At 43.2% G+C, this 18,238-nt stretch overlaps 1 protein-coding gene across 2 annotated transcripts in view; it reads right to left on the reverse strand.

Moving 5' to 3' along the window:
- Positions 1 to 18,238, reverse strand: part of DERA (deoxyribose-phosphate aldolase) — a 118,994-nt gene that overhangs the window by 56,758 nt on the left and 43,998 nt on the right. For both annotated transcript variants that reach the window (XM_068277384.1, XM_068277385.1), the window contains exons 3-4: positions 8,170 to 8,317; positions 2,728 to 2,823 (exon numbers count right to left, since the gene is read on the reverse strand). In XM_068277384.1, coding sequence (XP_068133485.1) covers positions 2,728 to 2,823; positions 8,170 to 8,317 — 244 coding nt within the window. The remainder of the gene's footprint in view (positions 1 to 2,727; positions 2,824 to 8,169; positions 8,318 to 18,238) is intronic.

Genomic DNA, 18,238 nt, shown 5'->3' on the forward strand with positions numbered 1-18,238 from the left:
TTTTTTGGGGCCTTCTCCTTAACATGGGTCTAGTCAAAAAAAATGTATTGCGGTCTTATTGGTCTACGAAACCAATACCTCACATGCCCATGTTCTCTGCTGCCATGTCCAGGTCACGATTTCCTGGGCTTCCTGCACTTCAGTGCCAATACAACCTGTCATCTAAGAGGCCATCCTGCTTATGACCGGTCATCAAAATTTGCAGATGCTTATACCCCTGAACAGTCATTTTTAGGCATTTGGTTTCCAGACTACTCCTCACGGTTTTGGGCCCCTAAAATGCCAGGGCAGTATAAGAACCCTACAAGTGACCCCATTTTAGAAAGAAGACACCCCAAGGTATTCCGATAGGAGTATGGCGAGTTCATAGAAGCTCTTTTTTTTGTCACAAGTTAGCGGAAATTGATTTTTTTTTTTTTTTTTTTTTACAAACTGTCATTTTCCAAATTACACATGGAAAACATTGTTAGGTTATCAGCAGGCAAAACGTTTTTTAACTTAGACAGGAGTATAGCTAGAGGCAGAGTGTGCCACCTTTTAGCTGCACCCTGCACCCAAATTTCCCAGCACCCTTTTTACATGTACAGTGGAGGAAATAATTATTTGACCCCTCACTGATTTTGTAAGTTTGTCCAATGACAAAGAAATGAAAAGTCTCAGAACAGTATCATTTCAATGGTAGGTTTATTTTAACAGTGGCAGGTAGCACATCAAAAGGAAAATCGAAAAAAGAACCTTAAATAAAAGATAGCAACTGATTTGCATTTCATTGAGTGAAATAAGTTTTTGAACCCTCTAACAATAAAAGACTTAATACTTTGTGGAAAAACCCTTGTTTGCAAGCACAGAGGTCAAACGTTTCTTGTAATTAATGACCAAGTTTGCACACATTTTAAGAGGAATGTTGGTCCACTCCTCTTTGCAGATCATCTCTAAATCCCTAAGGTTTCGAGGCTGTCTCTGTGCAACTCTGAGCTTGAGCTCCCTCAATAGGTTTTCTATTGGATTAAGGTCCGGAGACTGACTAGGCCACTCCATGACCTTAATGTGCTTCTTCTTGAGCCACTCCTTTGTTGCCTTTGCTGTATGTTTTGGGTCATTGTCATGCTGGAACACCCATCCACGACCCATTTTCAGTTTCCTGGCAGAGGGAAGGAGGTTGTCGTTCAGGATTTCACGATACATGGCTCCGTCCATTTTCCCGTTAATGCGATTAAGTTGTCCTGTGCCCTTAGCAGAAAACCACCCCCAAAGCAAAATGTTTCCACCCCCATGCTTGACGGTGGGGACGGTTTTTATTGGGGGGTCATAGGCAGCATTTTTCTTCCTCCAAACACAGCGAGTTGAGTTAATGCCAAAGAGCTCTATTTTGGTCTCATCAGACCACAGCACCTTCTCCCAGTCACTCACAGAATCATTCAGGTGTTCATTGGCAAACTTCAGACGGGCCTGCACATGTGCCTTCTTGAGCAGGGGGACCTTGCGAGCCCTGCAGGATTTTAATCCATTGCGGTGTAATGTGTTTCCAATGGTTTTCTTGGTGACTGTGGTCCCTGCTAATTTGAGGTCATTCACTAACTCCTCCCGTGTAGTTCTAGGATGCTTTTTCACCTTTCTCAGAACCATTGACACCCCACGAGGTGAGATCTTGCGTGGAGCCCCAGAGCGAGGTCGATTGATGGTCATTTTGTGCTCCTTCCATTTTCGAACAATCGCACCAACAGTTGTCACCTTCTCTCCCAGCTTCTTGCTAATGGTTTTGTAGCCCATTCCAGCCTTGTGCAGGTCTACAATTTTGTCTCTGACATCCTTGGACAGCTCTTTGGTCTTTCCCATGATGGAGAGTTTGGAGTCTGCTTGATTGATTGATTCTGTGGACAGGTGTCTTTTATACAGGTGACTAGTTAAGACAGGTGTCCTTAATGAGGGTGACTAATTGAGTAGAAGTGTCTAACCACTCTGTGGGAGCCAGAACTCTTAATGGTTGGTAGGGGTTCAAAAACTTATTTCACTCAATGAAATGCAAATCAGTTGCTATCTTTTATTTAAGGTTATTTTTTCGATTTTCCTTTTGATGTGCTATCTGCCACTGTTAAAATAAACCTACCATTGAAATGATACTGTTCTGAGACTTTTCATTTCTTTGTCATTGGACAAACTTACAAAATCAGTGAGGGGTCAAATAATTATTTCCTCCACTGTATGCGTTATAACAAACAATTTCACACATGTAACAGCATTCCTTCCTTGGCCCTAGTGCAGAAATTGAAAACATAAAAAGGTTGGTGGGCCTCTAATTCAAATAGTAATTGGGATTGTCCACCATATTGTTTACTTAGGTGCTCCAGACGGTGCCTCTGGCTATAGCTCTTTCTCATTAGAAAGTTTTATGGAAGCAGAGCGATGTGGCTGCAGCTTGTATTAAATACATATCGGTATGCGTAAAACACAGTTTAAAAGTTTAATTATAAACCAGTGAAATAATGGAGAACAATTGGTTCTATTTGACAAATAAAAAAATACTGTTGCCTAAAGAAAGAAGGGGTAACTGGAGGGGTGGAAGGACATGAGTAAAGTCAGCATGGAGTCAGGTGAATAGTGTTATGGCAGGTTAATCAGCACAGAAGTGCATGCTTTACTTACAGATGAAGAAACACTTGTACTATAAATCAAACAGTAACATTTGTGAGCTTTCCCATTAGATGGGAGAAATAACTGTGTGCCTACCTGATGCCACGGGTATGTCACAGCCAACATCCTTCAGCGCCTTCACAGTGTCTTGCACACGAGCTGGATAGACGCATACAGCACCAGTCGTTACACCTGTCAAACAGATATTTCACAGTCAAAGACTTTGTTTGCTGCAACAGCTGATTATACTCAAGAAACGACAGGTATGGAAGACACCAATAACTAGAAGATATTCTCCTCCCCCAAACACACATTGGGGGAGGAGTCATCCTGTTTTGTCCCATTACATCATGGAAATAAAAGGAATTTTTATTAGCATTTTGAGTAACAGACTTAATATTCCAAACTGTAAAGTGGAATGAAAACAAAATAACTCATATACGTCTTTATACATATCTACTGCCAAGTATGTGGTCATTTGGGCACAGTGAAAATGATGGCGTGCTACAATTATTTTGAAAGACCTAAGATGCTGGCAGGGGGCGGAGCAAAGATGTTGCACTCAACGGCAGTGCATCTTAAAATGGAGGCATGCTTGAGTAATACAATTTTGACAACGAGAAACTTGTCTCATGTAATGTAGGTGTCAAAAATATTGTATCTTTATTATCAAGTTGTTATTTTTATTACATAATCATATGTAGCTGTAAATATCATAATTAGACAGTCTACATTTTATATGATTTCTAGTTTATATTCAATAGTTTTAGCCATAATTCGTAAAAGTGGATATCTCCTACTCCCATCTTGCCTATCAGCTGAAAAATTTACAACATACTTCACTGATAAAATTGACAAAATCCTAAGTGAATTCTCCATACAGCCCCCAAATCCCACCTCCACATCTCTATTTGCTCTCTAACTGCTTTCTCTCCACTCTCTGAACATTCTCTCGCCTCTATAATATCCAAAGCTCATCTAACCACCTGTTCTTTGGATCCTACTCCCTCCCATTTCATTCTGCAGCTATCCTCTTCTCTCATGCCTGCACTAATATTGATATTTAAACCCTCTCCACTGGCACCTTTCCGTCCCCACTCAAAAAGGCTGTTGTGACACCACTTCTTAAAAACCCATCTCTATATCCTACCACACTCGCCAACTACCGTCCAGTGTCACTTCTCCCACTTGCATCCAGATTACTTGAACACCATATACCGTACACGCTGAATTAAGCCATTATTTATCTACTAACTCCCTGCTTGATCAGTTCCAGTCTGGCTTTCGCTCTAACCACTCCACAGAAACAGCCCTTACTAAAGTTGCCAATGATCTTCTTAGATCTTCTAAGGTCAAATTTTCCATACTCATCCTTCTTGACCTGTCATCAGCATTTGATACTGTTGACCACACCTTACTCCTACGGATACTTTCATCTGTAGGCATAAAGGGCCTCTCTCTCTCATGGTTATCTTCCTACCTCTCTGGAAGGTCCTTCACAGTCTCTTACTCAGATCAGCTCTTCTCCTCATCCTTTGTCTGTAGGAGTTCCTCAAGGCTCTGTCCTTGGCCTCCTCCTCTTTTCCATCTTCATGCAGGGTGTTGGTGACTTAATCAACTCATCTGGGTTTCAATACCATCTATATGCATACGATACACAACTGTACTTCTCGGCCCCAGACCTTAACTCCCTCCTCACACATGTTCCTGACTGCTTGTCCACTATATTATTATTATTATTATTATTATTTAGTATTTATATAGCGCCGACATATTACGCAGCGCTGTACAGTGTATATATATATATATATATCTTGTCACTAACTGTCCCTCAAAGGAGCTCACAATCTAATCCCTACCATTGCCATATGTCTATATTATGTAGTGTAAGTACTGTAGTCTAGGGCCAATTTTTTAGGGGGAGCCAATTAACTTATCCGTATGTTTTTGGAATGTGGGAGGAAACCGGAGTGCCCGGAGGAAACCCACGCAGACACGGAGAGAACATACAAACTCTTTGCAGATAGTGCCCTGGCTGGGATTCGAACCAGGGACCCAGTGCTGCAAGGCGAGAGAGCTAACCACTACGCCACCGTGCTGCCCATATCCTCATTCACGTCCTCTCGCTTCTTAAAACTTAATATGAGTTAAACTGAATGAATCATTTTTCCACCGTCTCGGTCCACTACTCTGCCTGAAATAACAAGAAATGTTAATAACACGCCCATAACTTCAGTTCCCAAAGCACGGTGCTTAGGGGTAATATTTGACTCCTCCCTCTTTTTTATTAGTTTTGTTCACGCCATAACCAGCTTCTGTCATCTCCAACTCAAAAATGTATCTCGGATCCAACCTTTTCTCACTAACGACACAACTAAAATGTTAATACATGCGCTTATTATAGCTTGTCTGGACTATCGTATCATACTACTTTGTGGACTATCTTCTAACAGACTGGCCCCGCTCCAGTCAGTACTGAACTCAGCTGCTCGTCTCATTCATCTTTCTTCTCAAGCTTTCTCTTCTGCCCCTCTCTGTCAAGCTCTTCACTGGCTGCCAATTAACCAGAGGATACAGTTCAAACTCTAAGGGCGCGATTCCACTAGAGCGGCGCGTGCCTGCGAGACGCGAGCCGGCTCTTCCGAGTCTGCGGGGAAAGCAGACGAATCCCATCAGCTGTGCAGCAGCCTCCCACGCCGATTCGGATGGAAAAGCCGGCCGAATCGCTAGCGGTAGCGATTCGGCCGGCGTTACCATTGCACCCTATGGCAGAGTTTCCCCGCACTATTCGCCTGCGGGGAAACTCTGCGGATTCGCGGCGGTTTCCGCTCAAGTGGAAATGCTCCCTTAACCTTAAACCTACAAAGCTCTCCACAATCTCTCTCCCCTGTACATCTCCTCACTAATTTCCAGATACCAATCTAATCGTAATCTTAGATCTGCACATGACCTGCTGTTTTCCTCCTCTAGAACTACCTCCTCACATTCACAAGATTTTGTACGTCCTTCACCCCTCCTCGGGAATGCCCTCCCACAACACATCCGTCACTCACCAACCTTTGTTACCTTTAAACGTTCACTAAAAACTCACTTGTTCCGACAAGCATATGCGCTACCTTAGGTCACTTTCTCTTTTGTCCTAAGACCAAATTGCACTCCTACTAAATATCCTAAAACACACTGCCTCTGTATGTTAGTTGTATACTACCCCACCTCTTGGCCATCCCTATTCCTGTAGATTGTAAGCTTGCACAGGCAGGGCTCTCTCCTATTGTGTCCTGGAAATCATTATGCATTTTATTCATCATGTTACTTTTATCACAGTCATTACCAATTCTGTATCTTGTGTTTTGTCACCAATTATGAATTTTGTATATTCGTGTACACCATTGTCTGTATTATGTACCCCATTGTCGAGTCTTACTTTGTACAGTGCCACAGAATATGTTGGCACTTTATAATTCAATAATAAAAATAATAATAATAAGACTCATGGCCTGTATGTGGCAGGATTTAGAAACCGCGTAAATCTTGTGCAATTTGTAACTTCTGCATTCCTATACAATTCATTATTTGTATACAGTAGTAATTAGAATTTGGAGCGATTTGTAAATTGTGTACTCAGTGTTTAAAATATAAAACAATAGAAAAGAGATAGCAGAGAGGTCAAGGACAGTGCATCTGCAACTGTAATCATGTGAATCTCAAATGCATTATGGATAATAAGGATAATTATCTACCAAAACCTTTGTATAAATACAGGTTCAAAAAGTTCAGTAAACACCGAGCGGATCTGTCAAAACCAGCCTCATCAGCCTGCGGACAGACTGTACACACAGGGAAACTGTCGGCAGAACAGCCGCCCCGCGTGCGGGTCTGACGACTCATCATCTGCGGGAATCCGGCATGTGTACGCGCCTTAAGAGCATACCTACACAGTCTATTCTGTCAAGCTGAGTACACCCATCAGATAAAAATCTTTACAGTCAATAGGTTTGTCAGGGAGGTTTGCAAGACTGATCTTTCTAAAGACATGTACACATGCAAAAGATCTGTACCTGCAAAATGCATTCATATAGTCTATATCTGGAGATCTCATACACAAATTGTTTAAAGGACATTCATCTGCAGATCAGATCCAAAAGGACGTATCTGGTCTGCAGATAAATGTCTTCTTTTGAGGAATTGGAAGTTTGGGAAAGCAAAATCTGTGAGGGCCCAAGAGTGGGAACTTCAGTGGGAAGGACAACAAGGGATTTTTTTGAACGTATCCAGGGTTTCCTGCATATGGTTTTTTAACAGAATCCATTACCCCTTTAATGTTTTTGAGGCAATGACCAATTAAGTGCAAGGCTGACATGCATTCTTAGGGCACTTTTACACTTAATCAGTTGCTCGCAGTTAAAACTGAAAGAAAACTGATTTTCAAAGTAATGCCCATGTTTTCCTAAGGCACCTTTCACACTTAATGCGTTTTAACTAAAATCTTTTTCACAATGCACTGCTATTGAAAAAACGCATACTAACGCGTACTAACGCACACCAACTGATTAAGTGTAAATGGGCCCTTAGGGAAATAAATCGGCATTTTAGCATTACAAAAACCACATCATTTATACTTAGGTTGTGGATTAGCATTGGGCCTGGGCATTTTCTTCCTCCACTGGAGGACTTACCACCCCTGCTGCGCATGACTGCTGCTGTGAGCAGGACCTTGGCGCTGTGGCTGAAGCCAGATGATGTAGCCGTCGGAGAAAGCCAGGAACATGCTGTCTTAAAAAGTTTCCTGCTTTTCCACTCTGCCCCGTGTCCTGGCTGCGCCTCCTACTTCCGGTCGGAAGGCGTCACACCAGGAAGCGTCACGCATCCTTTGGAAGGCATAGGCCAGAAGCGCTCTTCTGAGCAGGCCTGTGACAGAGGCGTATACCAACGGAGTATGGCGGCCGAAACCACGCGACAAGTGGTCCGATACTCCTCACGGGGGATGCCTACAGCTATAACGGTCTGCCTTCAGAAGAGACCCCTTCTTCAATCCCCTCTGAGATCAAGCTGAAACTTCCCCCAGAAAAGGATAACTCTCTAGTGAGTAAAATAAAATAAAAAAGTGTGAGCTCTCTCTTAGCATGTTTCCTAGGTGAAAACGATGAACTGAGGTTTAGGGGTGGGCGGGGGCTTTTAATCTTCTTGGCTTTCTGTTTCCGCAGATCAGGTGATCACCTGATCCTTCACCTGTTCCGCATGCTACTTAGAGAAATCCTCTTATAGATATGTACAGATATCAGACATTTGTTGACCAAAACTGAAGATAAATTTAGCTTTCACTTTGGCATCTGTAAGGCATTTCTCTTCTCTTGTTCTACTGTCTAGAAAAAAAAATTGTTATTGCAGCCAGAAAACCTTAGCTTACCTGGTAGGACAGCTAGGATGCCGCCTTATACCAGCTGGATGGTTTTGCTTTGCTAGACAAAATATTTTTATACCTGTTGGACAACCTTGAGAATGCAGAGAGATTTCCACTTTTGAAATATCCAAACTTACCAGAGTCCTCCATCTTGATGCTGCGTAAAAGATCCTCTTTAATTGGATGCTTTGCCTTGAAACACAGTCGATGGATGTTGGATGGGGTGTCATCTCCAGAGAGAGTGGTCAGATCAATGCAGGTCACAGCCTTCAGCAGCCATGCTGCCTATGGAGACATAATTAGAGTTGGTTTCATTCAACAAGTTCATACTTTTAACCTGACTTGGTAGTTAATCAAGGAAGACAGACAATCGCATACGGTAGGCTGGTAAAACATGGCTGGCACTGCCTAAGGATTTCCACTACATAAAGCTCTGTAGTGGTCTCTCATACCCTGGAGTTTACCAGTTTGAGCAATACTGTTCGTGCAGATGGAGTTGAGGAATTTCATCATCAAGCAGGACTACCACTTCAGAGAGAAAGCCCTAGTTAAAACCTTCCAGACTAAGGACTATGCCATTTCACTTATCTGATGCAGACATTCTAGAGAGAAAAGGTCAACACTGATAAGTAAAAATGTTTTGAACATGATTAGTTGTAAAAATAATGCATTTAAAGGCTCAAAGTTTGAGGGGACTTAAAGTGGATCTGAGATGAACTTTTATTCATTGCATAATTGTGTTCCTTACATATAGTTTATAGGGCATTCCTCAAGCCAAATACTCATCTTCTTTTAATACTCAAATTCCCGATAAACTAAACGCCAAGGCACTCAGTCCCATATAGCAAGGGCTTATGGGAGCTCAGTCTGGGCAGGAGGAGGAAGGAGGTTACTAACCAGAGATTTCAGAGGCAGAGGGGAGGGAGGAGTGAAATTTTTCACAGGCTGAGGGGTGGAGATGCAGTTGCAGATTACCTGTGTAATGATGACAAACAGAACATGGCCGCTCTCATTGTATCACAGGAATAAATCATCATAAACTAATGAAGCTGTATGCAGCCAGATTTGCTGAGTAAACTATGTAAACTTTAGATATGATAGAGATAGATATATATATATATATATATATATACACACACACACACACACACTGTACAGCACTGCGTAATATGTCGGCGCTATATAAATACTAAATAATAATAATAACAAGTAACTTGTCTATATATCTTATCTAAAGTTTAGATAGTTTACTCATCAAATCTGGCTGCATACAGCTTCATTAGTTTATGATGATTTATTCCTGTGATACAATGAGAGCGGCCATGTTCTGTTTGTCATCATTACACAGGTAATCTGCAACTGCATCTCCACCCCTCAGCCTGTGAAAAATGTCACTCCTCCCTCCCCTCTGCCTCTGAAATCTCTGGTTAGTAATCAACTCATCTGGGTTTCAATACCATCTATATGCATACGATACACAACTGTACTTCTCGGCCCCAGACCTTAACTCCCTCCTCACACATGTTCCTGACTGCTTGTCCACTATATTATTATTATTATTATTATTATTATTTAGTATTTATATAGCGCCGACATATTACGCAGCGCTGTACAGTGTATATATATATATCTTGTCACTAACTGTCCCTCAAAGGAGCTCACAATCTAATCCCTACCATTGCCATATATCTATATTATGTAGTGTAAGTACTGTAGTCTATGGCCAATTTTAGGGGAGCCAATTAACTTATCCGTATGTTTTTGGAAGGTGGAAGGAAACCGGAGTGCCCGGAGGAAACCCACGCAGACACGGAGAGAACATACAAACTCTTTGCAGATAGTGCCCTGGCTGGGATTCGAACCAGGGACCCAGTGCTGCAAGGCGATGTTATAATTAGTTTTTCATCTCGGATCCCAGGAATCAGCCCTGTGTGCCGCCACACTGCTGTGCCCCCTAATGTAATGTCCCCCATGCCAAAGTGTATACATTACCTGTCCGTGGCCTCCACTTGTCCCCCGTTGCTCCGGGCGCATTCTCCTCTTCCACATACACGCATTCCCCACGTGGTTTTCTAGTTAGGGCCCACGTGTGACATGCGTGTATGCGGAAGAGGAGAATGTGCTTTGGAGCAGCGGGGTACAAGTGGAGGCTGTGGACACGTAATGTATACTTCACACGGGGGAGACATTACATTACAGAGCGGCAAGGCGGTGGATGATTTAGTCGATAAGGAAATTGCATGCAGTTCCCGCCGTGTACTCGACCAACCAACTTCGGCCCGACATCTTACAGCATCGACAATGCAACCAATTTCCGTCCCGAAACTGGTTGCTTTGTCGGTCAGGCATGCACTTGGCAGCACCGATTTTCATCCAATTCGATTATAATAATCAAATTGGATGGTCGATCGGCCGCCAAGTCGCCAGATGTATGGTCACCTTAAGACTCCCTTTTTATCCCCCAAAAGTGGGGGGAAAAAAAAGTCACTGCGTCTAAGGCCCGGTTCACACTCGTTTTTTTTCCGGACCGGACCCAGAGCGTATACTGTACAAACGGAACGGACGAGATTGGATCCAATGTTAACCTATGGGTCCGTACACATCCGTCCGTCCCACCGGATACGTTTCCTTTCCGGTTTTTACGTCCTGGCGGCTGGTCCGGAAAAATGCCGCAGACCCTATTTTTCCGGAACGTTGTGCCCTGCGGAACTGATCCGGAAGGTTTGGCAGCTCAAAAGGGACTAATGGAAGACGGAAGTTGACGACACACTGCTTATAAAACTGACCTTTCTAGCCCTCTTCCTGTATGCTTTCTATGGTACAGCGGCCATCTTTGTTTGCTGACACATTTGCCCAGCAGGGTTTGACTGGGATTCCTCCCAGTTCGTGCTCGATTATTTGGGGAAGATGGCAGAGATCAGACCATACAGCATAGAGGACCTGATTGTCCAAGTGCAGGCTAAACCTGTCCAAGGGGCACTCAGACCACAGTAACCTCCAGAAGTGCAGGCTCTCTCCAACAATGAACGCAGTGCATTTCCACGCCTTCCAGACCCCTGGTATATATACAGTATCTTATCTCTTTAAAAACCGGAAACTGATCTAAAACGTATGCAGAACGTATGAAAAACCGGATACAAACGGAACGGAAACGGAACGGGACCGGAAGGGAGCCGGACCAGACCTCAACGGATCCGTTTCAACTGACAGTTTGGGCTGCAAACGCAAGCGTGAACCGGGCCTTATAGTCCAAATGCAGGGAGTTCGTGACATGTGAACGCCTGCTAATACGAACCTCCAACCCGCCGCAATGTCAGGGACTCCCTGTACTGTGCCCATGTAAATCAATCTGTATTTGCACTAACTCAACCTCGTCGTGTGACCAAAATACTGCTGACAACAGGAATGTCGTCACGTAAAGCGTGAAAAACTAGAAAAATTAGGAAGGTGCCACCACTCATCTGGTCTAAAGTGAACAAAAATCTTTTATTGGTACAAAAAAAGTGCTGGGGGAACAATCTAAAACCACTTAAAAATGGAGCGCTCCCACACACCCAAGCTCACTGCAGCACCGCACATCCTCTTTACCACTCATACCAGGTACCGGTACCAAGAGTCTCAATAACTCCTGTGGATGTCAGTGGGTTAATTGTGTAATCCGCATCGGTCTTGGTACGTCCTATAAGGCTATATAATTCAGGGTACAATCCACATCAAAACAAAAATTGGGGTGGCAGAAAAAAAAAAGGTAATCTTCACCTGTCTTCACAGGACTTACCCAGCCAGAATCTTACCGCCTTCTTTCATGATGTTACTTTCTGCCGGTAGGTCACACTGATCTCCATCATCTCATCCCAGTGTATCCGGTTTTGAGATCTATTTAGGGTTCCAGGTAGACTCCCAGCGTGCACGCTTTAACAGAGTACCTCCCGAGTAGCCAGGATGTCGGAGCACTCCACAAGCCAATGTGGGTATCAGGCCCCGCCCACCTACGCGTTGCGCTCGCCTCTCACGAGCTTCAACTGGACTGTACTGTACTGTGCCCATGCAGAGGAGGACACAGGGGGACAAACTGAGAACAAAGGGGGACACAAAAGGGGCATAGAGGAGGACACAAGGACGACAGAGGCAGACACATGGGGACAAAGGAGTACAAAAAAAAGGGACAGAGGAGGACACAGGGAGACACAAGAGGAACAAGGGGGCAACCTGTAGCATATATGCCTAGTCTCAGGCTCATCAGATTCCTCTGGTTTGAAACTGCGCCCCAATTGAGAAAAGCGTTGTGGTATTTTTTGCCAATACACGTTAGTTTATGACAAATATTTAGTTTCAAATTGTTTTATTGTGGTTTGGTAACAAAACAAGTTATGCAATAAGATTGCCCCAATAGGGCTACAGTTACAATGGTATGCTTAAGGGGTAAGGAAAGAAAATAAAAAGTGGACAGTGGTTGACATCAAAAGATAGCAATGGGTTTGTTGGGTACAGAATCAATGAAAGTGGTAGTCAGGTTATACATGCAAGCATCAAGGTGTTCAAGTGTTTAAGACCATAGCTCGTAGTTGTTGCGTTTCAGTCAGGGATAGCCAGGGCTGCCAGGTTCTGATAAAAGGTAAGGTGGAGTCATTAGCAATTGCTAACAGGCGTTCATTTATGAGAATCTCATTTATTATTTCTTTAGTTTGGGTTAGCGATAAGGATGGTTGAAGCCATTGTCTGGCTAAATGTATTCTGGCTGCCTTGGCTATGTGCTGAGCCAATCGATGCTGAGGGAATTTCCATCCTTTAGGTTTATGGCCTAGTAGTAGAAGAAGTGGGTCGGTTGGTTGTGCTTTTTCAAGCGCCGAGTTAATGAGGGCTGACACCTGGTCCCAGTAATCTCGGGCAAGTGGACAAAACCACCATATGTGGGCCATGGTGCCAACTCGACCACAGTTTCGAAAACAATATTTAGACCTGGACGGATCAAATCTATGAATCTTGTTTGGAGTTTGGTAGGTGCGGTGAAGTATTTTCATGTTGGTCTCGATGTGTGAACAGTAGCTGCTTCCTTTTGTAAGGGTCAGGCTACACTCCGACCATTGTTTTAATGATAGAGTTACCCCCAGGTCATTTTCCCACTGTGTCATGGTGGTTAATTTGGAAGAGTCTAAGGGTTGAGAGAATATGGAGTATAAGTAGGAAATTAGACCCCCTTCTAATGGTGTATTTAGGCACCATAGTTCAAACTGAGTCCTGGGGGGGGGACCCGGCCTTTGATGTGGGAAGTGATTTTAGGTAGTGGAAAATTTGGAGTGCTGGAAAGTATTCCGATGGTGGAAATGATGTTTTCTCTTTGAATTGCGCCCAGGATGGGCATTTGTCGTCTACTAGTAAGTGCTTGATTAGGTGATAGCCACTGTTTTTCCACCAGCGGAATGATGTGTTTTCCAGGCCGGGGATGAAGTCTGGGTTCCCAAATAAAGGAGTTAGTTGTGGAAGGGCCGATTTTAATTGTTTAGTGGTTTTAAGTTTGTTCCAGAGTGTCAGGGTATGGACTGAGAGTGGTGATAGGGACTTGTGTGACAAGGGAAGTTTATTGGACGCCCACATTAGTGCTTGTAGGGAGTACGGTTCGAGGAGGCTATTTTCAATTTGAGTCCAGAGTGGTGGGTTGTGCAGGGAGAAAAGTTGTGATAGTTGGGCTATTTGGGATGCTTTATAGTAGCTATGGAGGTCTGGTACTCCAAGCCCACCTCTAGATCTGTTCCAGTACATAATTTTACGAGAAATTTTGGCCTTCTTGTTATACCAGATAAACTTAAAGATGTGGCTTTGAAGGTCTTTCAGGGAGGCCTGGGTGATGGGGATAGGTAGTAAACGAAAGAGGTAGAGTATGCGCGGTAGTAGGGTCATGCGGACGGCGTGGATACGCCCTGTCCAGGATATGGAAGGGGAGGACCATTTTAGCAGGTCTGATTTTAGTTTGGCTAACATTGGCTTATATGACAAATATTTAAAGGACCGGTCCAGCAAATAAAGTAAGTAGTTAAAATCTGACAGAAACAGCAGGTTCTCAAATAGTCCCTCTCCTCATGGGGGATCCTCAGGCTTTTGTTTTCAAAAGCATTCCCAGAATGGCAGTTTAACTGCCAAAATAGTAAGATACCAGCCAGTCTCCCTACTCACACACTATTTTGGCAGTTAGACTTAGCAACTGCCATTCAGGAAATGCTTTTGAAAACCCAGAGAATCCCCTATGAGGAGATGGACTAGTCCAAAACCTGTCAGTTTTGTCAGATTTTAACTGCTTACTTTTTTTCCCCTGGAGTGTCCCTTCAAAAGGAGAAAGTCCTGCCGATGTGGTGCAAGAGCAGAGACCACAGTCACAGCATTCAGGACTGGCAGACTGCGCATAGTTACTACCTCCTGGTCATAGGTTGTCAACTTACCCACTAGTCGTGCCCACTACTGAAGCAAAACAGAGACTCCCTGGAGTAATATGAAACATAGGCAAGGCTCAGAATACATGCCCTCACCTATGTATGTCCTCACCTTCACGTTTCAGCTCGAGTATGCTTTATGGGCCATATTCCTAATGGGATAATGGGTCATGTCCTAAGGAATCGGCTCCAAATTCTGGATCAGGGCATTACCGCTACTTAACTCCTAGACAATCTAAGGTGCACTTGGCAATGTCGGATAGTCCAAGACATAATATCCCAGAGTAGTTCTTTTGGATTTAGGTCAGGCAATCATGGGGGCCAGTCAATGGTTTCAAGTCATTCAGGCTATGTTCACAGTGAGGCATTGCGTCAGACAATATAAATCACAATGCTGATGAAAGTTTTTGTTTCAATGAATTTTATTGAGAATATAGATTTAACATGAATAGCCAAAAAAGAGAATACAAATATAGTATCAAATATTGTTCGATAGAAGTTACAGCATACCATTGTAATCATATTAATAATCAGACAATTATTTCTACCTTTAACTGATAAGGTTAGATACAAACAGTTTTTATTATGTCAAAAATTTAGAATAAATTAACCATATCGAGCAGGGCCGGATTTGTACTTTTTACCGCCCAAGGGCCATTAGCTCCAGCCGCCCCATGACAACAACATGGTTAGGATAGGGTTATCGTGCATTGAAAAGGGGGGAGATTAGAAATACTAATAGATCAGGTTATTAGGTTTAGGTAAGTACAAAAAAAAAAAAAAAAAAAAAAAAAAAGTGCTTAGGAAAGATTAAAAGCTAGGCCTTTTGGCAAAGTAGGTTGAGGCTAGGAATTTGAGAATAGCATTATGGGAAAAGGGTTAAAATTAAGTATCAGGTTAGAGTAAAGCTGGCCATACACTTATAGATTTCTACCAAATGTTCCAAAGCGATCGGCTCCTTTCTGAAAGGAATCAGTTCAGAAGGAATGGATTCCTACCACACACAGCACATTCATTTTTAATAGATTCCAGCAGGGAATCTATTGAAAACTGTTCGAACCCCAACGCTGCACTGTTTGATATAATGCAGTGCTATGGCCTATCAATCATCTGCCACTCCTGCTCCACCCCCAATTGACCCAGGCGTCCAGTTTGATCGATGCTTTAGATCAATTTTTGGTCAAAATCAATCAAATATAAAGGAACTGATTTCCATTTGATTTGATCAGAGTGAACGAATCTGCAGGGAATCAAATTAGAAGTTCAATGTGTGTGTATGGGGACCTTTGCTGATCACAATACTAAGGTGATTAAAGGACCACTATCGTGAAAAAAGTAGGCAGTTACAATCTGACAGAACTGACAGGTTTTGGGCCAGTCCATCTCCTCATGGGGAATTCTCAGGGTTTTCAACAGCATTTCCTGAACAGCAGTGTAACTGCCAAAATAGTAAGATGCCAGCCAGCCTCCCTACGCACTTTCTAACTGACAAAATGGTGTGCAAGTGAGTAGGGAGGCTGGCTGGCATCTTACTATTTTGGCAGTTACACTGATGTTCAGGAAATGCTGTTGAAAACCCTGAGAATCCCCCATGAGGAGATGGACTGGCCCAAAAACTGTCAGTTCTGTCAGATTGTAACTGCCTTCTTTTTTTCACGATAGTGGTCCTTTAAAGTGCTGCAGAAGATGTTAGCACTATATAAATACATTATATTAATAATAATAATGTAGGACATTAGACTATGACTATGGTTGGGATTAGAGTGTGAGCTCCTCTGAGGACAGTCAGTGACATGACTATGTACTCTGTAATGTGCTGCAGAAGATGTCAGTGCTATATAAATACAAAATAATAATAATAATGTAGGACATTAGACTATGACTATGGTAGGGATTAGATTGTGAGCTCCTCTGGGGACAGTCAGTGACATGACTATGTACTCTGTAATGTGCTGCAGAAGATGTCAGTGCTATATAAATACAAAATAATAATAATAATGTAGGACATTAGACTATGACTATGGTAGGGATTAGATTGTGAGCTCCTCTGGGGACAGTCAGTGACATGACTATGTACTCTGTAATGTGCTGCAGAAGATGTCAGTGCTATATAAATACGTAATAATAATATGGTAGGACATTACACTATGACTATGGTAGGATTAGATTGTGAGCTCCTCTGAGGACAGTCAGTGACATGACTATGTGCTCTGTAATGTGCTGCAGAAGATGTCAGTGCTATATAAATACGTAATAAAAATATGGTAGGACATTAGACTATGACTATGGTAGGGATTAGAGTATGAGCTCCTCTGAGGACAGTCGGTGACATGACTATGTACTCTGTAATGTGCTGCAGAAGATGTCAGTGCTATATAAATACATAATAATAATATGGTAGGAGTAGACATTAGACTATGACTATGGTAGGATTAGATTGTGAGCTCCTCTGAGGACAGTCAGTGACATGACTATGTACTCTGTAAAGTGCTGCATGAGATGTTAGCACTAGATAAATAAATAATAATAATAATAATAATAATAATGTAGGACATTAGACTATGACTATGGTAGGATTAGATGTATGCCACTCCCTTGCCTGCTGCGTGACGTCACTCACATGCCGCTCTGTTGTCCCTCCGCCCCCCTGCATGACAACAGAATGCCTTGTCAGTTACACAGCTGACACACGTCTGTGCAGTCCAGCCCAGCGATGTTGCCCAAGGCGATTGGGTGTTGATCCCGGGGACAGGTGACATCAGTCGCAGGTGTGTATGCACCTAACAACAACCCATAAGTACTAAGAGCAGTGAAAACTAATCAGGCTGGATTAATTAGATAAAAACAAGTGTAATAAATTTGTAAGTGCTTTTATGCATATAAAGTAGCTGCAGGGAGAAAGTGCTGGTGCTCAAACATAGATACAATTAGGTTGATTCATGACATGTTAATACGCTAAGCCGCATGGGTTACACCGATGAGCGCCGCTATCAGCGTAGCGAGCTTTCCTGTCCTGGCTATGCGTGCTCCTTTGTAGTAGTGTGATGGTATGTAGCACGACTGTGATACTTTACTAGTGCGACCGCTGCTACATTGCTGATAGCGTGTGCTCACCGGTTTAACCCATGCGGCTTAGCGCATTAACATTTCATGAATCAACCTCAATATCTTTTAAAAAACAGAGTTCACCACAGATCTCAGAAGGCTAAAGGTGGCCATACACTGGTCGATTTGCCATCAGATTCGACCAACAGATAGATCCCTCTCTGATCGAATCTGATCAGAGAGGGATCGTATGGCTGCCTTTACTGCAAACAGATTGTGAATCGATTTCAGCATGAAACCGGTCACAATCTGTGGTGGTGGTGCTGCCGCTAGAGGGCACTCTACTGTTTAAACTTCCTGCCGGGACAGGAAGTTCAAGGAGGCTGCAGCCCTGGAGCCCGGAGCAGAGAAGAAGACAGCGGAGACCGGGTGAGTCGCGCCCGCCGAAAACAGGTAATGTATCTCCGCTGTATTGCGTCGGGCATTCGAACGCCGCTATCGACGCACTCCCGACCCGCTGGCAATCGAGCAAAATCTTTCGCGCGGAAGGATCGACGGGAACGATCGATTTCGGACGGAAATCGATCGTTCTGTCAGCATTTGCGCAACGATTTCACAGCAGATTCGATCACAGTGATCAAATCTGCTGTATATCGGCGGGAAAAATCGTTAGGTGTATGGGCCCCTTAAAAGTGCAATAAGAAAACAAACAACCTAGGAAATAAACCCAGGTGTG

This window comes from Hyperolius riggenbachi, chromosome 3, assembly GCF_040937935.1.
Source record: "Hyperolius riggenbachi isolate aHypRig1 chromosome 3, aHypRig1.pri, whole genome shotgun sequence".
NCBI lineage: Eukaryota > Metazoa > Chordata > Amphibia > Anura > Hyperoliidae > Hyperolius > Hyperolius riggenbachi.